The 25,819-nt window shown below is 40.2% G+C and overlaps 1 protein-coding gene across 1 annotated transcript in view; it reads left to right on the forward strand.

The window, feature by feature from the left end:
* Positions 1-25,819, forward strand: part of agbl4 (AGBL carboxypeptidase 4) — a 440,437-nt gene that overhangs the window by 406,425 nt on the left and 8,193 nt on the right. The window contains exon 12 of the mRNA XM_055642477.1: positions 23,457-23,556. Coding sequence (XP_055498452.1) covers positions 23,457-23,556 — 100 coding nt within the window. The remainder of the gene's footprint in view (positions 1-23,456; positions 23,557-25,819) is intronic.

Raw genomic sequence — 25,819 nt, forward strand, 5'->3', positions numbered from 1 at the left:
CTACTAAATACCTGTGTTTTGGTGGCAATTAAATTTGTTTTAATTCTGTGACTATATATGCCACTTTTTTTTGAAATACATACATAGATCTTATAATGGTAAAATAATAAAATGTCATGTTAATTGATCATGATACGACAAGTTTTTAAATTTAGGAAGAAAGGACAGTTGCTTGTTACTAGGTGGATTTGTGGTTAAAATGATATTCAGTAAATTCTTCTGGAGAAATTTGACAGTACAATTTGAAGTTTTAACAACCCTTCATGCAGAAATCAAGCGCGGCAGTAAAATACTCTGAGACATTTATCATGCCTTAATTTTCTTGATTATAGTAATAAAATTTGAAGGTGCCAATGAAATCTGCGTGAAGATGGCAGGGTTCTTTTTCATTGTAAGCAGCTCAAATCTTAGTTGCAACACTTAGAGTTGGATATCATTTTAATAGCTTTCCTCGCCAGACACCTAACCTTCCCTCTCCAATCTCTTGCTACTGTATAAGACCTTTGACTTCCTGCTACTCAAATCCTACTCAGATTTAGCGTCCAGCTAATTTTAATAGCAACATCTTTACACCAACTTCGTCAAGCAGATTTGATTGAGAAATTGGCAAGCTGTGTGTCCATGAGGTTTGTATTTAAATCACCCGAGGGGCCTAATTTACCAATATGTCAGCTGTTAGCTGGACATGGAATTAAAATTCCTTTTTTGCTTTCTGTTCTAGCTGTGTTAACTTTCATTACAAGATCTGAAAATTGAAAATGCTGAAAGCATTCTTTTATATTTTAATGCAGCGTAGTTCATCAGTAATGGTATAAGAACACTCTGTTATACTCTTGTGGAGCTCCAACAGAGTCTGTAAACCTTCAGCTTTCAATCTATTAAATGTAGCTTTTCATTTAAAATATTAATTAATTAATACTAGCCAAGTGAAATTTGTTTGTTTAACAAGAAATGTCAGCAGTTTCACTTTTATAAATCATTATTGACGTCTACATATTTTAGTGAAAATAAAGGAATTTGTTATTTTAGGATTTTTTTTTAAGCTGGCTAACAAATTGAGCTTCATTAGGCTTTACTAGTTTCCTTTTAATAATAGTCACACGACCTAATGGGTTTTGAGTGTCAGCCAATCGTGACAAATAGCTCACAACCTGTTCAGTGGAACAATGTGAATGGAATTTTGATAACTGCTGTTCTGCAGTTACAGAATCTTAATTCACTGCAGCATTTAGAGGATTCGTAAAACGATCCCTTGATGTTTTTGAACCAGCAGGCCAGTTCAACACTCATTCAAGAAAACACTCAAAGCTAAGTAAAGATTCAGGGCTAATTAACATGATGGGTCAGCAATTCTGCTGATAATCCCCTAAAATTCAAATATCACATAATGTCATTTCACATGGGCATGGATTAATTCTTTATAAAGATCCGCAATGCAGTAGTTCTTCTCTTCATTCACAGCTGATTCTTTTTACATGACACTTAATGCTTGAGTGAACATTTTTAGAACAATTCTTAAATCAGATAAAAGTAAATAGTGTAACTGATCCATGGCTTAAAAAAATGTTTTACAAAGCTCTATATAATTGTTACCTTTTTAAACTCAGTTAAATATTCAATAATGGTAGACCCAAGAAACTCTTTAAATAAAATATCGTTTCCAGCTTCTTATGGTTGAACTACAACCAGGTCCAGTAATGCAATTCACAAGGCACCTTACTTTACACAGATGTGGAGGTTTAAGAATCATTATAATTATGATTGTGTCTAATGAACATACATTTGGTGTTCTGTTATATATAAAGAAACTTAAGAAAACAAGTGCACAAAAGACCTGTTAAATATACATTTCTGCCTTTTTCTCCATAAACATCATAGGTCCTATTATAAAATGTCCAATAGAAAGTTTGTTTTATATAGAGCCAAATAATGAATGAATGTAGCACTGTTAATGACATTAGATTAGATTAGATTCGTTTATTGTCATTCAGACCATTCGGTCTGAACGAAATTCTGTTTCCCTGCAGTCATACATATAATGAAAAAAAATGACAAAACACATAGCACTGTTCCACCACAGTGACACCAAACACCTCATGGTGGTGGAAGCTCCTCTTCCCTCTATGTTCTCCCTCTGCGCCGAGGCGACGGTTCGAACTCCGCGGGATGACATCCTCACATGGTCTGCCCCAATGTGACTCTGTTGCCACTAATGCCCTCTAAAATGGCCTTGGGGTAATTGGGATGAGACTATAAAAGTAGACCTTGCAAGCAAAGTCCCTATCCTGTGAACAAGTAAAAACATAAGAGGAAGCAAGCACTTAAAGTATTTACCTGCCCCTCGGTGGTTCACTGGCAAATTTACTGGAATGCACCAACTCCTTTGCCAAATGAGTTTCTTGGCTCAAGATCTTGACTATCATGAAAGCTCTTTAATGCTTCACAGAGCCAAAGAGGTGTAAGAATAGCAAATATATTGAAGCATTGGTTTAAAAGATTGAACAGCGACAGAAACATTGTCTTGAATATCAATTGAAAATGCTAAGTCTTATAACAAATGTAAAGCACTTTGGCCAACGAGAGTTGTTTTTTAAATGTGCTATATAAATAAATGTGAATTGACTTGACTAAGTTGTAGCAGTTTAACTTCACAGTTAACTTGTGCATATGCCATAGAGAAAAATATCATAGGATAGTCTGCAGAGGGGTCTCGACTCGAAATGACACCCATTCATTCTCTCCAGAGATGCTGCTTGTCAAGAAGGGTTTTAGCCCAAAACGTTGCCTATTTCCTTTGCTCCATAGTGCTGTCCTCACCCGCTGGGTTTCTCCAGCATTTTTGTCTACCTTCAATTTTCCAGCATCTGCAGTTCCTTCTTAAACATAGCTTAACATCAAAGTAGGTGAGTGTGGGGGCATGACATTTGTTGTTTAAGAGTGTCGAACGCCCTCTGCTGCGGTTCATGCCAGGACCAAACAACGTCTTTGTGGGTTAGCTGCCGCAGTGGGGCCGATAGTTCACTGTAATTTGGAATTAATTTCCCTAAGTAGTTTACCATGCCAAGGAATCTCTGCCGGCTGGGCACGTCTGTAGATGCTGGTAACTCATTAATTGCAATCGTCTTTGATGGATCAGGTTTGAGGTCGTCACTGGTGAACACATGACCCACGCAGTTCACCTCGCTCACTCTGAATTTGCACTTTAGGGGGTTGAACTTGAGGTTGATCTCTTTAGTGCGGTCCAGAACTTTCTTTAAGTTTGCGTCGTGTTCTTGGACTGTTTGTCCAGCAACAAGAATGTCATCAACAATGATGGAGCATGGGTAACCTGCAAATAGTTGTTCCATAGTGCGCTGAAATATTTCACTTGCTGAATTTATGCCGAATGGCATACGCAGGAATTTGTAACGTCCAAAGGGTGTGCTGAAAGTGGTTAGCTTGGAAGAGTTGTGATCCAAGGGAATCTGCCAGAATGAACTCTTGGCATCTAGAAGTGAGAATGCAGTTGCCTTGCCCAGTTGCGCTGCAACATATTCCACTGTGCGCATGGGATAGTGTGGTTGTTTGATGGCAGTTTTTAAAACTTTAGGATTGATGCAAATCCATATTTCTTCCTTATTCTTTTTTGTTTCTACTACCATGGTTGAGACCCAATCCGATGGGTCAACGACAGGGGCAATCACATCCAGAGTCACCATCCTGTCGAGTTCATTTTGTACGTGATCCCGTAAAGCATGGGGAATCCGGTGTGCAGGATGGACAACTGGTAGGACCTCAGGGTCGGTCATGATTGTGCACTTGATGGGAAGCTTGCCCAGCTTGTCATCAAAAAGATTTCTGTATTGTGCCAGGATCTGTTGAGTAAAGCCACATGTTGCCGAAAGTTGATGAACTGCCATACCGAAGGTGACAAGACCAGGTCGTTACAGACATCAATGCCTAGCAGAGAAGTCACTTTTTCTCGGACAATAAAGAAGCTCAGATTGTGGACGCATGACTCAGATGGCACTGTAACCCAATTCTTCCAACAGGAAGCACCGCACCTCCTCCAAATGGAAGTAAAGTGGTGGCGGTCGGATTGATGATCTCGTTTTTTCAAATTCTGTTGAGCTCAGATAAGGACAGAACATTGCAACGAGCTCCAGTGTTGAGTTTAGCAATAACACTTGTCCCGTTAATGAGGAGAGTGACCATGGGATCTCGGTGTTTATGAGACAAGTCTGACAAGGAATGTATGTTTATACTCTGTCTCTCAATAGCAGGCAGCATGTCCTTGTTAGTCAGAGAGGTTGATGCGGGAGTTACGTGGGAAGTTTCTGGCTGTAAACTGTCTTGCTGTAGCAGGTGCATTGATGCTTTGTCTGTACTCTGTTCCCACGCGAGGGCAGCAGAGGATGAAATGGTTTTTGCGTTTACAGTAGTGGCAAAGTTTTCCAAAAGTCGGGCATTGTTCACGAATGCCTACATGCGAACTTCCACAGTTCACACAATTACTAATGAATCCGACTCCGGATCTACTGGACACTTGTGAAGGCTGGCGCTGGGCCTGATAAAACGTGCCGGCAACATTTACATCATAGGCAGAGTGGGGACCTAGCCCCAGAGATTTAGTGCTGGAGTCTGTCATCTCCGCAACACAACAGCGATTTTCAGCCCTTTCCCGAGTGAGATCTGCATCACGTATAAGTTCATCACGCACCTTGTCATTGAGAATACCATAAACCAGCCTGTCACGTATAAGATTATCACATAGATTTTCAAACTCGCATCGGCTGGTGATGTGCTTTAAAGAACTGATATAGGCTTCAACAGGCTCACCTTGCCTTTGGCTCCGCGAAAATAATTTGTGGCGCTCCATTACGAGATTAGTGCGTAGCTCACACAGCTGACTGAACTTGTTCAGCAGGCAGGCGGGGTCATCTATAGATTCTGCCAGGACTATTTGAACACCTGCAGCGTCTACATGAGCGAGGCGCAGTGGAATCTGCGAGCAGGTCGAATGGTTTCTGTACCAGCCACATTGAGGAGAATGGAGGCACGAATGTTCAGAGCTGCAGCATGATGCACTGCATGGATAGACACGGTGAAGTCCTCTTCAAAGATGCACCAACGCTCGGCCAGGTCACCACGCTAAAGGTTCAGGCTTACGAAGTGTGCCAGCCATAGTAACATAACAAACAGAACACGAAAAAAACAACAAGAATAAACTGGAACCAACTAGGCGATTAAGGGATCCGAGATCTCTGACACCATGTTGAAATGATCAGACTCACACATAGAGGTTAGAACTCATAGTCTTTATTGCAGTACAAACGGAGGGAACACAACGTACTTTCATCCCCATGGTCCGCATCAAATCTAAGAGTGAGAGAGTGACACACAGGCTTATAAGGGCGGCCCAGGGTAGGGATGAAGGTCTGGACGGGACTACATAAGGGATGTGTAGCATGCATAATCTGTGTGGTTTTATATATATATATATATATATAGTAAAGACCTACTAATCTACAGTAGTAGACGTCAGTCAATAGTCTATTTCCTGTGATGGAGACTGAGATCAAGAAAGGGGAGGGAGGTATCGGAGATGGTCCAAGTAAATTTGAGTGCAGGATAAAAATTGGTGGTGAAGTTGATATATTCCATGAGTTCTGCATGGGTGCAGGAGATAGCACTGATGCAGTCATCAATGTAGGTGAGTTCAGGGATACGGCCAGTGAATGCCTGGAACAGGGATTGTTTAGTGTACACTACAAAGAGGCAGGTATAGATGGGGCCCATGCAGGTACCCATAGCTATGCCTTGGAGGAAGTGGGAGGAGTTAAAGGAGAAGTTGTTGAGGGTGAAGACCAGCTCTGCTAGGCAGAGTAGAGTGTTCGTAGAGGGAAATTGGATGGTTCTGTGGTCGAGGAAGACAGAGGGCTTTAAGACCTTCCTGGTGGGGGATGGTGGTGTAAAATGACTGAACGTCCATTGTAAAGATGAGGGAGTGGGAGCTCGGAAAGTGGAAGTCATTAAAGAGATGAAATGCATATGAGGTATCTTGGACATAGGTCAGGAAACATTGGACCAGGGGGATAGGATGGAGTTGAGGTATGTGGAAATCATTTCCGTGGTACAGGAGCAGACAGAAACAAATGCCAGGGCAGTTGTGTTTGTGGATTTTGGGGAGAAGGTAAAAATGGGCTGTGCGAGGATGGGAAACGATACGTTTGGAGGCTGTGGAGGGGAGACCGCCAGAAGTGATGAAATCAGTAATGATTTTTGAGATTAAGGCCTGGTGCTCATCTGTGGGATCATGGTCTAATAATAAGAGGAGGAGGTGTCCAAAAGTTGTTGCTAAACAACAACAAAAATGAAAAAAAGAGTTTGGTTCTGGCCCACAATGGAACTTTGCACCAAGACAGTCAATAGAATTGAAATCTGTGTACTTCAAACTTAAATAGTATTATAAACATCATTATTATGCACAGGAGTGTCATAGGTTATTGTATTGCTTTTTTGTGATGCAGAGGTCACAGACATTGCATTATCCAGCAGTTTATTTTTTGTTTCGTTTAGATTTAGATTATTATTGTAATGTATATCAAGATACAGTAAAAACCACTGATTCCTCTAGCACTTTGTACTCCAGAGATGCTGTCAGACCCACTGAGTTACGCCAGCACTTTGTGTCTATTTTTGGAAACCAGCATCTGTAGATCATTGTTTGTTGTTCTGCATACCAATGATCCTAGACCAAGAACAAGTATCTTTGGTCAGCAAAAAAGCCGTAGTAGTTCTTGGGTAATCATTTTGCGCCATCTTGGGAATCGGCTTCGTGATTACCGTCATGCTCTAGTATCTTTGCCTGCAAGTACAGAGTACGCAGCGCCACGTTAGTCATGCCAGCGCTGCACATTAATGTTATTATATTATATTAAGGCACATTAATGGGGGGCCCCATTATAATCATTTTTGTTTATACACGTCTGCAGCCATGATTAAGTGATTTGAGTCAGCTTGCACCATAGCAACAGCGTTCCTAGCTCCGTGTACTTACCGCATTATCTCCGAGGAAGACATTTCTCCTAAGTTTGGACCATGCAATTCATTGTGCAAACTTTTTTGAATGGGATTGCAGTGAAAAATGCACGCATTTTGGGAGAGAAAATGTGGGAAGTTTCCCCGATCTGTCTTTGGGTGCTTGCATTCACTCGTTAACTTTTATTCACATATTAAAAAGTAATTAAGAGGCAGGTAATTTGTTTAGATATTGCACACATTAAGTAACAAAATGGCCATTTGTGAAAATGAACACTGAATAAGTTCTTATCTACTCATTTAAGATTGAGAACATATAATGTAGATATATTTAATTTTGGGAATCAAACAATAAATGGAAAAATGCAATTTAAAATTTAAAACTTCCTCAAGCATAATTTAGACAACATTTAATGGGACTTCAAAAAAATCAAGATCATGATATATGTTAAATTCAAAACTATGGTAGCAATGTACATTATTCATGTCTAAAACTAGCACTTCTGTATCAATATAGGTATGTATACACTACATTTTATTACACTAATATAGAATGAAAAAATCTTTGCATGTGTTCATGGATATTTCATTCACAATATTAGGATTTCATAGAGGGAGATAGAGAGTGAAAGAAAAGGGTTGCTCAAGAAATAATTAGAGGAAATCACAAGAAAGAAACCAGAGAAATATATAATTTCTCTGGTTTCTTTATATATATACTAGACCAAGTGCAGACCCGTTGGGTCTGCTCCCCCAATGGTGTGATTCCCCCAACCCAATATTCCACCATGCACCCGTCTCCTCCAATGGAATTGAAGCCGTTGCCAAATGTAAGTTTCCAGCACTCCCCTGACTCCCTCAATTGCACCTCCCCTGCCTGCTGCAGCAGTGAAAAGTTCAGTGTTCCTGTCTTGCAACTTTGTAAGAGGGACAGAGGGATAGGGGAAGAATGGGGGTGGGGTAGAAGAGTGAAGGGGGTGGGGGAGAGAGGGATGGGTGGGAGAGGGAGAGGGGAGAGGGTGAGGAGAGGAAACATGAAACATAAGATTCTATAAGATCACCCCTCAATCTTCTAAATTCAGCTAATACAAGCCGAGTTTAGTCTTTCTTCATATGAAAGTCCTGCCATCCCAGGAATCAGTCTGGTGAACCGTCTCTGTACTCCCTCTATGGCAATAATGTCTTTGGGCATTGTGACATCACACAATGACACGGTCACCAGGGGCTGGGGCTGGTGTAAAGGCATATGTAAATGGATCCATCCCGATTGGACATCTGCACATTGGGCATTGTGACATCACACAACGTGAACGAATCAAAAGGCTGGATGGGCTCCGTACTGCAGGCGGACGGACAGCGGACGGATTTGAGTTTTATATAATAGATAGATATATATGTGTGTGTGTGTGTGTGTGTGTGTGTGTGTGTGTGTGTGTGTGTGTGTGTGTGTGTGTGTGTGTGTGTGTGTGTGTGTGTGTGTGTGTGTGTGTGTGTGTGTGTGTGTGTGTGTGTGTGTGTGTGTGTGTATATATATATATATATATATATAAATATATATACTATGTTCATAGGGGAGGGCTGGTCCCCCAACGCAATATTCCACCTCTCCACCAATTCCAATATTGGTGGCCAGTGGGGGGAGGGGCTTTCTGGAATGCTAGTATGGGTGTTGTGGGCTGAAGGGACTGGTTTCCAAAGGGCTTGTATGGACATTGTGGGGCGAATGGATTCTTGTGCTAGCAGCTTAGTCAGGCCTGGTGGGTTGGCAGCTCAGTCACTCAGGCCTGGTGGGCTGGCAGCTCAGTTACTCAGGCCTGGTGGGCTGTCAGCTCAATCACTCAGGGCTGGTGGGCTGGCAGCTCAGTCACTCAGGCCTGGTGGGCTGTCAGCTCAATCACTCAGGGCTGGTGGGCTGGCAGCTCACTCACTCAGGGCTGGTGAGCTGGCAGATCATTCACTCAGGGCTGCTGGACTGGCAGTTCACTCACTCACGGCTGGTGGGCTGGCAGTTGACTGACTCACGGCTGTTGGGCTGGCAGTTGTCTCACGGCTGGTGGGCTGGCAGTTGATTGACTCACTGCTGGTGTATTCCTTGAAATTCCATTTCAAGCAGAATGCAGGCCACCAAATTCAAATGCAATGTTATACCATTTCAAGCAGAGTGCAGGCCACCAAATTCAAATGCAATGTCATACCATTTGGGCTTTATACTCCTGTCCCCCCCCGGAAGGGACGTTACCTTCATCATGGTGATTGACAGGCGAGAGAACCAATCAGCTTATCTCAAGATTTTTAAAACATTCCTAACGTTTTTATTTTTCATCGATTGGAAAAATCCTCGGGGCTGTCTCAGCGGTGGAAGACCGTGAGTAAGATGGCCACAAATCATAGCGATATATGGTACCGTTTTTTCTAAAATCAATATACAGCGCAAACAGGAAGTGGTCAAGATGAGACTATTAGACTATGTGTGTTTTTACAATACTGGGTAGAAAAAGTGTGTATATATATAATGTATATATATATATGTGCATATATATATATGTTTATATATGTGCGTGTATATATATGTGTGTGTGTGCGTGTATATATATATGTATATATTTATAAATATTTATAAATATAATTACCTTTATTGTTATGCACATCATGAGAAATATGATAAAGATAGTTAGAGTGTCGCTTTAAATCAAAGTTGTTTCTGATCCGAGGGAACTTTGAGATCTATTATCTCTATCTTGCCCCTCACACACAGACATAAACACACATTCATATATGTATATAATAAGTTATATTTGATTATAGTGTGTGTTAGATCAATACATGGGAAACTGCAGAAAAGAGGAGGATGGGGAGGAAGGATGGGAGGGAAATGGGCAGAAACAGATAGATTAAGCAGGGAGGAAAACATCTAAAAATAAAATGGCAGAGGTTCTGCTCCGTTGCATACTACACGTCAGTCCATTGGATTTTGCAGGAGTGGTCTAACTTAGCCTTCTACGATCTTTGCTGCATACTACCCAGTCAAATCATACACAAGTAAAAGAGTAAAATGATTGTAAGTAGATCCTTTGCTGGGCCAACACGCAGAGAATCGCCACATTCTGGATCATCTTGCAATTTTCAAGTCTCTAGAGTTGGAAAAGTCTGATCTTGGCCTGAGTAGAAAATGCAATTTCTTATTTTCTCAATTTAAGGCCTGTGTCCTCACCGCACTGGATCAATGAAGTAGAGGTCACTGTGCCGTTAGCTCCTTTTCCCGTCGCTCCATGCAGCTGCCGCATGCTGCGTCAGATCTGTTCGCTCATCTGGCTGCTGTAGGCATCCAGCAACTGCCTCCAACAACACGTTCCACAACCGCTGCAAATGTGCCACTTGTCACCTCCTACAGCTGCCCCTCTGCTTCCGTGTGCTTAGGTCACGATGTCCCACTTCCCTGGCTGACCAGACAGGGTGGAAATAGGGATCTTGATTAACCCATTTTCACATGTAATGTGGGGCTTAAAGAATCCTATTTATGGATTCAATTCCCCAAAACATCGTAAACGTGTTCTGTACCAATACTGGCTTAGATTATAGAGCTGTAACCTCAAACAGGTATCAAGCTCTTTGAATAGAAACCTCACACTTATTTAAATATCTATCCCTGGAAAAACCTTTGCCTTGAGTGATCAGTTGTCAGTGATCTAAATTATTATCAAGAAATACTGATCATGATATTAAATCTAAGTAAACCAAGTATGGGGGGAAGATTGTCTTCAACTGGCAGGTGTCCTTGTAAATACAATTGTTTATTAAACACTTTTTATTATTTGATATTTAATGTAAGTAATGATGGAAATCTTAAAAGGTATGGATTTTTTTAATTTCTATAGTGTTAAGTATCTTTATTAGTTAGTGTTCTGGCACTCGACAAAGTATATAATTCAGCCTTATAAATTAGTGTAGATGTTTGCTATATTTAGCGACATACTGTGACTAATCAATGTAGTAGTGGTTTGTAAATGTTTGAATGCAGCTACCAGAAGAAATATACAATGCATTATCTTCCTTAAATTACCAAGCAACTGGATATATAAAGTATCGAGTTAATGTCATTTGTGTAGTGAAAGGCATAATTTGAAAATACCAGCCAACAAGCACTTTTACCACTTGCTACATAAAATACTGGTTATTACTTTGACATAGGCCCAACTTTATCTTTTTCCATGACCTTGAAGATTACCAAACAACAGTAATGTTCTCCTAAAGGTTTCCTCCACAGAAACTGCAATCAATTGCATGTCCTAATTCTCTAAGATAAGTTCAAGTACAGCCCCATCCATAGTAGGGAAAAAACCCTATTCAATGCACTTTATCAATTTATCTCCTTGCATAGGCAATCACCGTCAACATTCTGAAAATTAAAATCCCCTACTACTATAGCCCTGTTGTTTTTATGTCCTTCTGCCATCTGTCTACATTTCAGTTCTTCTACTTCGTGCTAACTATTGGGAGCCGCATAGTGTAACATCGAGTGATCACCTTTTCCTTATGGAGATGCAAGGAACTGCAGATGCTGGAATCGTGGGTAAAACACGAAGTGCTGGAGTAACTCAGCAGGTCAGGCAGCATTTGCGCAAGAAATTAATAGGAGGAGCAAGATGGCGCCTGCCTGAGGAAGAGGAACAACTCCAGGACTGTTTGGAGTCTGTAGACTGGGCAATGTTCAAGGACTCGGCAACGGACTTGAACAAATATGCCACAGTCGTTACAGACTTCGTAAAGAAATGTGTGGAGAACTGCATCCCTACAAAAACCTTCCGAGTATTTCCCAATCAGAAACCTTGGATGAACTTTGAGATCCGCACACTTCTGCGCATCTGCGCCTTCCTCCCTCGAAACATGGACCCGTTGCAGTTCGCATACCGTCCGAACAGATCCACGGACGATGCGGTCTCCCAGGTTTTGCACACCACTCTCTCTCATCTTGACAGCCAGAAGGGGGGCTACGTGAGGATGTTGTTCATAGACTTCAGTTCAGCCTTCAACACGATAGTCCCCACCAGACTGGTCGGGAAGCTACTGTGTGCCTCAATAATTAAGTTTGCTGATGAACTGTGGTGGTGGGCCTGATCTCAGACAATGATGAGAAGGCCTACCGGGAGGAGGTGGCTGATCTAGCACTCTGGTGCCAGGACAACAGCCTCCTCTTGAACATCAAAAAAACTAAAGAGCTGATCGTGGACTTTAGGAGGGCAAATCATCCGAGGACGTACACTCCATTGAGGATAAATGGGGATACTGTGGATAGGGTGAGCTGTTTTAAATATCTGGGAGTCCACATCTCTGAGGATATGACATGGACATCACACGCCGCAGCACTCGTGAGTAAGGCAAGGCAGCGCCTTTACCACCTCAGGCAATTGAGGAAAGCATCTTGTCCGGAATTATTACCATCTGGTTTGGGAATTGCTCTCCCCAGGACAAGAAGGCTCTGCAGAGAGTAGTGCGTTCGGCCGAACGCACTATGGGAACTTCACTCGCCCCCCTGCAGGAACTATACAACAGGAGGTGCAACTCCAGAGCAAATAAAATCATGGGAGACCCCTTCTACCCATGCAACGGACTGTTCCAGCTGCTATGGTCAGGCAAACGCCTCCATTGCCATGCAGTGAGAACAGAGAGGTTGAGAAGGACTTTCTTCCCAGAGGCCATTCGGACTGTAAACTCCCATCTCACCAGGGACTAACTTTACTGAACGTTTTTCCTTCCAATATTTAATATGTAAAAGAATATGTGTGTGTTTATGAATGTGTTTATAGTTTGTTTGGTTGTTTGTTTGTTTGTCTTTTTGCACAAAGTCCGCGAGCATTGCCACTTTCATTTCACTGCACATCTCGTAGGTGTATGTGACGAATAAACTTGATGACTTGATTTCTGAAGTCCAGACACAGGGCATTCACTTCCAATGATACAGTGGCCTACATGAAGTCCAGATACGACCTTGGTAAGGCCATCAAAAAGGCTAAAAGGGACTTCTGCTCCAAACTGGAGGATGAGACAGATGTTCGGCAGCTGTGGCGGGGCCTGAATGCAATCACCTCCTACAAGGCGAAACCAGGAGGCAGCTCGAATGTCGGCGAAACATCACTCCCTGACGAGCTCAATGCGTTTTAAGCACGCTTTGATAGGGAGAATACTGATGTGCCTTCCCGATCCCCCATTCGCTGTGATGGCATTTGCCACAACAGATCAATGGTGGATGCGATCTCGCTGGCCCTCCACTCCACTCTGGACCACTTGGACAGGGTCAGGCTGTTATTCATCGATTACAACTCGGCATTTAACACAATCACCCCCTTCAAGCTGGTTACCAAACTCGCAGAACTGGGTCTCTGCGCATCCCTCTGCAATTGGATCCTCGACTCCCCCATTCACAGACCACAGTCTGTTCGTATTGGTGGAAATGTATCAGCCTCGATAACAATCAGCACGGGAGCGCCTCAAGGCTGCGTGCTCAGCCCCCTGCTGTACTCACTCTATACCCATGACTGCGTAGCCAATCACAGTGCAAACTCCATCATCAAGTTCGCTGACGACACCACTGTTGTGGGGCGTATAACTGATGGGGATGAGTCAGAGTATAGAAGAGAGATCGAGCAACTGTCCATATGGTGCCAGCGCAATAACCTGGCCCTCAACACCAGCAAAACCAAGGAACTGATTGTGGACTTTGGAAGGCGTAGGATGGGGACCCACAGCCCCATTTGTATCAATGGGTCTATGGTTGAAAGGGTCAAGAGCTTCAAATTCCTGGGCGTGCACATCTCTGAAGATCTTTCCTGGTCCGAGAACACAAATGCAATTATCAAGAAAGCTCATCAGCGCCTCTACTTCCTGAGAAGATTACGGAGAGTCGGTTTGTCAAGGAAGACTCTCTCTAACCTACAGGTGCACACTAGAGAGCATGCTGACCAGTTGCATCGTGGCTTGGTTCGGCAATTTGAGCGCCCTGGAGAGGAAAAGACTTCAAAAAGTAGTAAACACTGCCCAGTCCATCATCGGCTCTGACCTTCCTTCCATCGAGGGGATTTATCGCAGTCGCTGCCTCAAAAAGGCTGGCAGTATCATCAAAGACCCACACCATCCTGGCCACACACTCATCTCCCTGCTACCTTCAGGTAGAAGGTACAGGAGCCTGAAGACTGCAACAACCAGGTTCAGGAATAGCTACTTCCCCACAGCCATCAGGCTGTTAAACCTGGCTCAGACAAAACTCTGATTATTAATAACCCATTTTCTGTTATTTGCACTTTATCAGTTTATTTATTCATGTGTGTATATATTTATATCATGGTATATGGACACACTTATCTGTTTTGTAGTAAATGCCTACTATGTTCTGTGTGCTGAAGCAAAGCAAGAATTTTATTGTCCTTTACAGGGGGACATGACAATAAACTCACTTGAACTAATAGGCCATATTTTGGGTCAGAATTCTTCAGACTAAAGAAGGGTCCTGACACAAAACATAATTTATTCATTTATTTCACAAATGCTGCCTGACCCACTGAGTTTCTATAGCACTTTGTGTTTTATCCTTTTTCTTATTCCTAACTTCTACCCAAAAGGCCTCACCAGCCAATCCCTGCAGGATATCTTCCCTGATCATTAGTGCAACACCCCCCAGATTCTATTTAATGGGAAACTTACTCTCATTAATTACCTTGTTGAAACGGCTATGAATCTTTTAGGTTTCAAAGTTCACATTCGTTGAAATTCCAACAGTTTTGGATGAACCTGATTAATCTTTAAGGTGGGGCGAGAAGAAGGAAGAAAGTCCCAAGCTTTTTGGTACTTTAAAAAAAAAATTGCTATTTCTCTGCAGCTGTAATGCTATAACACTGTCGCACCAGATTTTACACTGGTATTTTTCTCTTTGCACTACCTGTTGTACTTGCGTATCACACACATACACATAAATAGTATGATTTGATGGGATAGGATGCAAGCAACATTTTTCACTGGATCTTGGATCACCAATACCAATAACAAAACAAAGGCCAACTCTTTCAACCCAAAAATCACCCAAATTGTATTCAATACTTTAGGTGTGGCCTCACTAAAACCATGTCAGTTGTAGAATGATTTTATTTGTTTAATGCTCTGGCCCCTTTGTAATAAACACAAATATCTTTTTAGAGATTCACAGAAACAGTCTAAAGGGTCTCGGCCCAAAACGTCACCCATTCCTTCTCTCCAGAGATGCTGTCTGCCCCGCTGAGTTACTCCAGCTTTTAGTGTCTATCTTCGGTTTAAACCAGCATCTGCAGTTCCTTCCTGCACAGAAACAGGTCCTTTGGCCAACCGAGTCCACACTGACCAGCAATTACCCCGTTCACTAACCTACACACACAAGGGACAATTTTATAACTAACCAAAGCCAATAACCTGCAAACCTGTACGTTTTTAGAAGGTGGGAGGAAATCGAAGCACCTGGAAAAAAGCCACATGGTCACAGGGCTACAAACTCCATATAGAACTGCACCCATGGTCATGATCAAACTCGGGTCGGTGGCACTGTAAGGAAGTAACTCTACCGCTGCGCCACTGTGCCGCCCGTCTTCCTTTGTCTTTTTCAAGTATAAGGATATCCAGATCCACCTGAATGCACAGCATTCTCCAATCCCTCTCCATGTAAACAATATTTTTAACATTGCCAAATGTTTACACATTGATCTAAACCCCACTGCAGTCTTTGTGCTGTCCTTACAATAACAGGTGCATCATGAATGAACAGCACAGAAAATTGGAAGGTATATTGCTATGGTAGCAAATTATCAACATATTAAAGGAGTGTTATTTCTTATTTATTGATTCCAGGTTTGTGCTGGAAATTATATAGGCCATTACAAATGCAGTCCTTGGCACCTAGGTATATGGCTGAAACTCTGCTTAGCTCTATCCACAGAGTCCTAAGAGTCCTAAGCTGAATGAAAGCAGATCCTTCAGCCCATCATGTACAAGCACTTGGTCCGTTGCCTTCTATGACTTTCAATACAAGTGCTCATCCAGACATTTTAAAATGTTGTAAGAGTACATTCCTCCACCATTTTCTCTGGGAGTATGTTTCAGGTTGTAACCATCCTCTGGGTGAAAACGTTCCCTCAGATCTTCTCCAACCTCACACGCTTCAACTTAAACCTGATTTTGTGTATTTTCTATAAATGGGAAAAGTTCCTTACTATACACCCTATCTGCATCCTCTCAGAATTTTGTTAACTTATTTTCTAGAGAAAATAAGCCCAGCTCATTGTCACATAACTAAATAATTCCATTCCAGGAAAAATCCTGGTAAATATTGTCTGTATCATCTTCTGTGCAATCGGATTCTTCTGAAAGTGTGGTGACCTGAACTGAATTCAATACTCCAGCTGTGGCTTAGCCAAAGTTTTATATAGTTGTACCATGACCTCCATTCTATGCTCCAGCTAATGAAAGCCAGCATCCCTTATCTTCTTCATCAGCTTATCTATCTATGCTGCAACCTTTAGATATCTAGTGATTTGTACACCAAGATCCCTGTCATACACTTATTAAACCTCCCAAAATGCATCATCGTGCACTTATCAAGATTAAATTTCAGTTGCAATTACTCCTCATAACTTGCCAACTGATCATAGTTGTTCTGTACTTTAAGATTACCCCCTTGATTGGCCGAGGTGGAACTTAGAATGTGCATTGCCTGCCCAAGAAAACTGCACTGCTAAAATTGCTGTCAGAATAGTCAATAAGCAATGAGTCAATAAGTGCTTTGCTTAGATTTTAAATCACTTTCTGCTGAGTGGAGGTTGTTAAAATTCTTGCTTCTCAAGGTTTCCTTCCAATCTTTTGCTCTGTAGTTCTTGTTTAAAATGTGAAAACAGTTGAATGTCTGTACTTATATTGATCTTCAATTGGAAAGAATCCAGTGCACAGTAATTATCGATAATGTATATAGATGCACTAGCTTCCATGCACCAAACAGAAAAATGTAGGGAGCTAAATAGCATTGTGATGCAGAGAAAAAGTAATTTCCCTCTCGAATGATAATGGTATTTGTGTCAGACAGATTGGCCGTAAATACTGCTATCCAAGGGCACAGGCTAAGTCTCAGGCAAGGGATTGATTGAAGAATGACCATGATTGAAGAAGAACATTTACAGGCCAAGGTTACTGGTGTCATTAAGCGGTTTCAGGATGATGATGCTACCCTTCATCTCGATCCAGCACAGTGCAGGCCAATAGAGCTGAAAAGTGATATTCTGGTCCCTGCGGTGTCTTTCACAGGGTGAGGGTCATAATCATTTGTCTGAAGTGAAATGTAGGTGGAGAAGGCATGCTTTTGTTAGAAATATTGAATTATCTTGCCTACTGTTCTGTCTGACATAGCAAAAACGTTACCAAAATTGCTCAAACTGCAACTGTCAATGAATACACCAATGATTTGCCGTTTTTTTATTAAAGCCTCTAACTGATTAATAATTAATTTAAATGTATTGCTATTGAAGTGCATATTTGGTTTCCTAAATGATGGGGGTGAGATCTTAATAGACAGAAATAAAAATCTATGACATGGAACTATATTTCATAAGTAAACAGCCTTTAATTTGAAATAAATTGCAGATGAATGGGAGATTAGACTAATCTAAGTAGACGAGTATAGATATACTTCATACCAGATTCCAACAGTTTCATGTGGGTATGAAATAGTTTTAATATTGTACTGTGAAAATGAGTTGGGCTTATTTAGGAAAGAGTACATATTTATTGATTATCTGCATTCAGTGATATGAAACACACAGAATTATAATAACATATTATAAAGTTAACACATATTTATGATTTAACCATAAATACAGGTGCAGCCAGACATTCATATATCAGATTAACCATACACATTCCTTCGCTCCAGAGACGCTGCCTCACCCGCTGAGTTACTCCAGCATTTTGTGTCTATCACCAGATTTTTGTAGGGTTAGAGATTTGCTACATACAGTAGAAAAATTGCAGATTTAAAAAAAATTATGTTAAAACCTCAAATATAAATGCAGAACAGGGACATAATATATTTTTCAGAGACTGATTTTTGAGTTTAATCAGTTAAAATATATTGAATAGCCTTTAAAGAAAGTAATCTATTACATGGAATCTACATGCAAAAGTGAGTAAATCTGAAGCTGACATCAGGTCTGATAAATTGCTTTAAATCACTGCACCCATTGTTACTTAACTTGGCCAAGCTTTTGAACATTATTGTCAGCACAGTCATCAAGTCCAAAGAAAATATTGCATTGTGGTAATTTAAAGCATAAATATTGAAGATGCAATTCATACTTTCCGTTTGACAGTTTTTATTTAAAATGTGGCTGATCTACGTTAGGTTACTTGATTTGATGATAATTTAAATAGAACATCATCTGATGTCTACTAAACTGACAGCTGTGTTGGGCTACTCAGCAAAACTAGAAAGGAAATTGTTTATCATCCCACATAAATAAAATGGCAAAGCTATAGTAGATGATTAAACTTCAATTTCTCTGTGATCATATGCACGATGAATGTAAATTTGTCTTTAAAGTTCCTCACAAAATATCAACCTGTATGAAGCGACCCTCCCATTTTATCCTCAACAGGGCAATCAATTCTTATTAGATAAATAGTTCACATCGCAGTTGCAGGAATTTACTGTCCATCTGTAGCCAAAATATAAAAGACTGGATTTTATCTCCCAGATGACAGGCTTTGGCAGATTCTAATGGTAAAGTCTCTTTGGCATATATTTTCATATTTTCAACACTCTTTATTCATGTCTTCAAAATAAAACATAGAATAGTACAGTGTAGAAAGGAACTGCTGATGCTGGTATATACTGAAGATGGACATAAAGTACTGGAGTAACTCAGCGGGTCAGGCAATATCTCTGGAGAAGGGATGGGTGATGTTTCGGGTCAAATCCTTCTTCAGGCTCTTTGGGTCATCTTTTTTCTCCAGAGATACTATCTGACCCACTGAGTTACTCCGGCACTTTGTGTCTATCTATAGAGCAGTACAGCACAGGAGTGGGTCCTTCAGCCCACAATCATGTCGGACATGATGCTAAATTAAACCGATCTTATCTGCCTGTACATGATCCATATCCCTCTATTCCCTGCATGTATCTATCTAAAAACCTTAAACATCACGAACGTATCCTCCTCTCCCACCACCACCACGAACAATGCATTGCAGGCCCCAACTACTCTCTGTGTAAAAAACTTGCTCTGCACATCTCCATTAAACTTTCCTCCTTTCACCTTATAGCTATGCCTTGTAGTGTTGGACATTTACACTCTGGGAAAAAGGTTCTGACTGTCCATCTATGCCTCCCATAATTTTATATCAAGTCTCCCATCCACATCCAACATTCCATATAAAACAATCTACCAACTTCTCCCTGTAGCTGAAACCCTCTTATCTGGGCAGAATTCTGGTAAACCTCCACTGCACCCACTCCAAAACCCACGCATCTTTCCTGTATTGGGGCGACGAGAACTCCACGTAATACTCCAAATGCGGCTGAAATCTACCAAACCTTCTGAAAACGAGTACGTAGAAGCCATTTAGCTATCTGTATGTTTATCCCATTAATGAAATGAAGCTGGCATATTTAGTTTAATTTAGTTTATTGTCATGTGTACCGAGGTTGTGAAAAGCTTTTTGTTGCATGCTGCAAAGGCTATATATGATTACATGTTCCCAAACCATGCTGTGATTAGTCCAAATAAAATATTTTCTATGGTGCATCTGTAGAAGTTGGTGAGTTGTTGGGACACACAAAACTTCTTAAGCTCTCTAAGGAAGTAGATGCATTGTTATGCTTTCTTTAGCAATGTTACAAAATTTTGAGATTTAAAAAATCAAGTCTGTAATTTATCCCATCAGATAAAGCATAAAAAGAAGTTTAATTTGATACCTAATTCACTTTAATATCTTCAGTATTACAAAAGTTATGGCCATTTTCATACTTGGAAATTAGCATCTTGTTCCCTATTGCTTTTCCATTGACTTAACACAAAAGCTGTGATCGAGGACAGTCAAAAGCCCATAACTTTCTTAAAAAATTAAGAGAACTGACAAAATTTTCAGTTATTTTAGATTGAAGCATTCTGAAACAAATATGAAACATCTTACTTGGATGACCGGAAATTAAAGCATATAATTAGTTTGTTACCTAATAGTAGCTAATTATAAAATTGACCGTTGTGACTAAAATAATAATAAACACCCAGACCCAAGATCAGAATTTTAATATTATTGTATTATATGCTGTAAGTCTGTAACAGATAGGTAAATAAATTACAATTTCTAGCAATAGACCAAGTCTTTATGGAGACGATCAGTTGCTAGCTGGTACACTGGCATATCATAATCAGTAGCATCATCATACTCCTCAGATATTAACCAATATTTAACCAGAAGTTTTTGCTCTTTAAATCACGCATGACATGCCTTTCTGCCCACTACTTACCCATTAAGAATGTCCTGTAGATCATCACATTTGGAGTGGTCAAAATTCGGATAATCTCTGCGAATGCTGTCTAAATCAGTCTCTTTTGTTGGGCATTTGGATTGACAATTTTGCATTTCTTCTTCGGACACATCTGTTTAAAATGTAAATGAAAAAATACACTGAATAGCATTAACAGAAACAAGTTATTATTTGCAATATTAGAAAAAAGGTAGAAATGATAAAGTTAAACGCTAAAAGAAATAGTAAATACCCAACAAAAAATTCATATTCATCAGTTTAAACAAATCAATAGATCTAAACATCTATCCATTTCTTAAGAAAAGGCTAATTTTTTTAAATAGCCTAAGTATCCAAATAACAAATAACAAACTAATCCCATTCACACAAGAATTCACAACATAACATGATTTTAAATCTCGCTGTCATGAACTTATATGCCAAATGGAAGGAATTTAATGTTTAATTCCCATAAATTAATCTAGAAACATCCACTCTCAATATAATCAAAATTATTATTTTTTGCACAATACATGTGACTAAAACTGTTGTGGATATTTAGTATAAAAATATTGATTATGGATAGACAATTACACAAAATATAGACGATTTATGACATGATTGTCCAAAAAAATGAGAATTTTAATTATCTTGCGAGTGAGTGTTTCTGGAATGCAATCGATTGGAACGTTGCCGTTGCCGTTAATTTTAACCCCATATTGGCAGGCAAAGACAAGGCCGAGCCGTTTGGGAACTAATAACATTTTCGCGTTGTAAAATTAGACTAAAGCCACCCCAAGAAGCAAGATTATTTATGAAATAAACGACTTACCCTTTGTTTTGTCCTGATATTACGATCCATCACGTTGAAGGTGTTGAGGGCATTAGAAGTTGCCTTTTACTTTAATCCAACTGTTAAATTGTCCAGCGATTAAAAAAAAAAACGGGAATGGAAGTCCGATCGATTTTTCTTCATCGACTAGGAGCCCGAGGAAATCCCTCTCCGGATTTTGTAGCATCGCTACTTTTTGGCCATTGTTTCGATATAGCTAGTCCAGGACAAGTTGCTGGTGATATTTACTCCTAGGAACTTGAAACTTTCAACCATCTTCGGCACTATTTATGTATCCTGGGCTATGTGTACCACTTTGCTGCCTGAAGTCAATCACTATCTCCTTTGTCTTGCTGACATTGATAGAACGGTTGTTTTCTTGACACCGGTTCTCAATCTCCTTCCTGCACTCTGTCTCGTCATTATTTTATATCCAGCCCACTATGGTGGTGTGACCCATGAATCTGGAAATTTTGAGTTGGATTTGTACTTGGCTGCACAGTCATGGGTGTAGAAGAAGTATAGAAGGGGGCTGAGAACACATCCTTGTGGAGCACCAGTGTTGATTAATGTGGAGGGTGTGTTGTCCCCTATCCTCACTGATCGTGGTCTGTTGGTAGTGAAGTCAAGGATCCAGTTGCAGAGATGAATGTTGGCTCCAAATTCCACGAGTTTGTAGATGAGCTTGGATGGTGTAATGATATTAAAAGCAGAGCTGTAGTCTATGAATAGAAGTCTGACTCTCTTGTCCAGGTATTCCAAGGATGAGTGTAGGGCCAGGGAGATGGCATCAGCTGTTGTATCATATATCCATCAATGTTATATTATTATTCAGTGGTGTCTAAAGTATAACCGAACAACAAAAAATATTTTAGACACTTACACAACCCTTTGTAATCATAGGAGCAATGACAAAAGAGCAGTGACGAGTGGGGTACCGCAAGGCTTGTTGCTGCGACTGCAGATATTTACAATATACATCAATGATTTAGATTAAGGGATTCAAAGGAACATTAACAAATTTGCAGATGACACAAAGCTGGGTGGCAGTGTGAACTGTGAGGAGGATTCTATGAGAATGCAGGGTAACTTGGACAGGTTAGGTGAGTAGGCAGATGCATGACAGATAGATAGATAGATAGATAGCCTTTTATTGTCATTCAGACCGAAGTCTGAACGAAATTGCAGCAGTCATACATATAATACAATACAATAAAACAACAATAAACACATATTAACATCCACCACAGTGAGTCCACCCAGCACCTCCTCACTGTGATGGAGGCAAAAGTCTTAGATCCGCAGTCTCTTCCCTCCTCTTCTCCCTCTGCGCTGGGGCGATGCAGTTTAATGTGGATAAATGTGAGGTTATCCACTTTGATAGCAAAAACAGGAAAGCAGATTATTAACTAAATGGTGTCAAGTTGGGAAAAGGGAAAGTACAATGGGATCTGGGGGTCCTTGTTCATCAGTCAATGAAAGTGAGCATGCAGCTACAGCAGGCAGTGAAGAACTTTCAAGAGAGAGCTAGGTAAGGCTCTTAAAGATAGTGGAGTCAGGGGATATGGGGAGAAGGGAGGAACGGGGTACTGATTGGGGATGATCAGTCATGATCACATTGAATGGCGATGCTGGCTCGAAGGGCCAAATGGCCTACTCCTGCACCTATTGTCTATTCTATATTGCCTATTGTCTAAAAGAGTCATATACAATGAAACAAATATTATCAGCACTCCTTTTACGTTATGTGAAGGATTTAGACAAATGCAATGGAATTCTTCATGATAATAATGTTTAAGAGGAACATTACTGAGACTTGGATTTTGTTTTTTTAACTATAAGACTTTTATCAGACTCAAAATGTATTTCTATTTTGACCAATTTAGAACTAGTAAATGATGGCAATGATTTTGTAGTTGCTTGCACTAATATTTCATTGGAATTCTACCAAAACCCATTTTATTATGAATATTTTGTATAAGCTAGGAGAAACATTTGCGTTCTGGAGTTTCCATGCTTTTGCATTTGTTTTTCTCTATATAGAAACTTAAATCCTTAACTACAATTTTACAGATATGAAACTTGGAAACAACCTTGCTCGAACTTTCATGGACTACTATAAATCAAATAATGTAACCAGTACAAAACCGTTAACATCAGTTGCTACCTTCAGGTAAGGAATGATAGTAATGCTTAATAATGATATTCTTATATACTTCTGACAATCATTTTGCTGATAATTTCAGTTTTCTAACTAATCTTATTAAGAATCTGTTATGAACTTGTGAGTTAGAGTTTTCAATTCAGTTCAACATTGACATAATTCTGCAGTATTTGTCATTTTACACCTGGAAAGCCTTTGTCTCATCATTAGAATCTCTGACAATGTGAACCTATTTATAAGACATACTTACTGGAAATATACCTCTCATTGCTGGAGGTGGGTGGGAAGGGGGTGGGTCTCCCATTTACTACAGAATCATAGTCATAGAGTTTGACAACAAGGAGACAGGCCCTCCTACCCCACTAGTTCACACTAATCTAGTTGCCTTCTTGAGTGAGCCCCATTTGCTTGAATTTAATCCATGTACCTCTAAACCTTACCCTCCATTTCTCATCCATTAAATGTCAAAATGCCTTTTAAATCTTACAATTTTACCCACCTCTATTACACAAATTGGCTTATTGCACGCATATATACATACACACACACACACACCATCCTGCATGTGAGAAAGTTGCCCCTTGGGTCTCCTTTAAATGTTATTTTGTCACCCAAAACCTATGCCCTCTAGTTTTAGACCTAATTCAAGCTCTTCTATCCCAGAAACACCTTTGTGAATCTTTTTTTTTTACAACATTTAACATGATCTTATACTCAGTGCTTTGTCCAAAGAAGCCAAGCATGCCACATGTCCTTTTTACTACCCCGTCTACCAGTGTGCACCACTTTCAGGAAGCAATGTATTTGTACCCCAAAGGCTCTCAGCTCCACAACGCTCTCTATAGTCCTGCCATTTACTGTATAAAACCTGCCCCAATTTAGCTTACCAAAATGCAACACTTTGCACTTGTCCAAGTTCAATTACATCTGCCACTCCTTGGTTTATTTTCAGAAGTCTTGATTCTGTCGTAATCTTAAATAACTGATTTCCCTTTCCACTACACCATCAATTTTAGTTTCATCCTCAAACTAACAAACAATGCCAACCATATTCTCATCCAAGTTAGACACAAAATGCTGGAGTAACTCAGTAACAGGCAGCATCTCTAGAGATAAGGAATGGGTGACGTTCTTTCCTACACATATTCTCATCCAAATCATTATTATTGATGATGAACAATAGTTGACCCCGTATAGTTCCCTGCAGAATGCTCTTACATCATAATTATTTTACATCAGGAACTGGGGTGGGTTAGAAAAATGGCTTCACAAAACTCTCAAGAGAACAAGAAATGAACATCAAATGCTGCCTTCTCATTATTTCCCACCATTAATACTACTAATGAAGAAACAGAAAGCCAAGTATCTTTTGTGATTTAGCTCCTATGTTGCCAGCTATTACTGATCATTTCATTATCACCTTCTGCATAAGTTATAAAAGACAAACTCAAGCAATTCAATGAGCCAAAATTGTTTATACATGTAGTCAAGAGCAGAGACACATAATCATTGAGTTATCACAATTATGCATTCCTTTGGTCCCTGTCTAGTTGGCTGCCCTTGCCTGCCTTATTTTAGTTTAGTTTAAAATTAAAGCATAAGAACAGGCTCTTCAGCACACCAACCATGGCAACCATCGATCACCAGTTCACACTGTTCTATGTGATACCACTTTCTCGTCCTCTTCACACATTAATGGGAAATTTTACAGAGGCCAACAAGCCTTGGTCATTGCAGCCGAGGATGCAGATGGCTATATGGTCTGTAAGGGTTAGATGATCCTGCTTTGCATGGCACTATCTCAATTGTAGACTTGCATACTAAGTTAGGTGGTTGGATGACAACACTGAGGTATCCATTTAATTGTGATATGAAGTCCTTCTAGAGCTGATAACATGTCAGGCTTTGGCTTCATGTGGCAAATCTACATGCTAGGAGTAATTAGACGAAAAGTACAGCTCTGATGGAAAATGAGGGATGATTTTGCAGAACAGAGAGGATCAACTGAGTAGTTATCCCTCTGGCTACAGTTTCACCAGCAGGACCAGAAAATGTTATCTTATTCTGATTGTTAATCATAGATTTTCATGCCCCATCAATTGGCACTGTCTTGAAATCCCTTTTGAGATGGATAATCTGACAGATAGTTCAATTAAATAACAGACTATTACTTCAAGGAGTCACAAGTCATAATTTTCAGTTTAGTCTGTGAAGGAAAAATAAAAAAGAATTTTTCAAAATAGTTCAGAACTACTTTTGTGACAGTGCTCAT

The sequence above is a fragment of the Leucoraja erinacea genome, chromosome 10, assembly GCF_028641065.1.
Source record: "Leucoraja erinacea ecotype New England chromosome 10, Leri_hhj_1, whole genome shotgun sequence".
NCBI lineage: Eukaryota > Metazoa > Chordata > Chondrichthyes > Rajiformes > Rajidae > Leucoraja > Leucoraja erinaceus.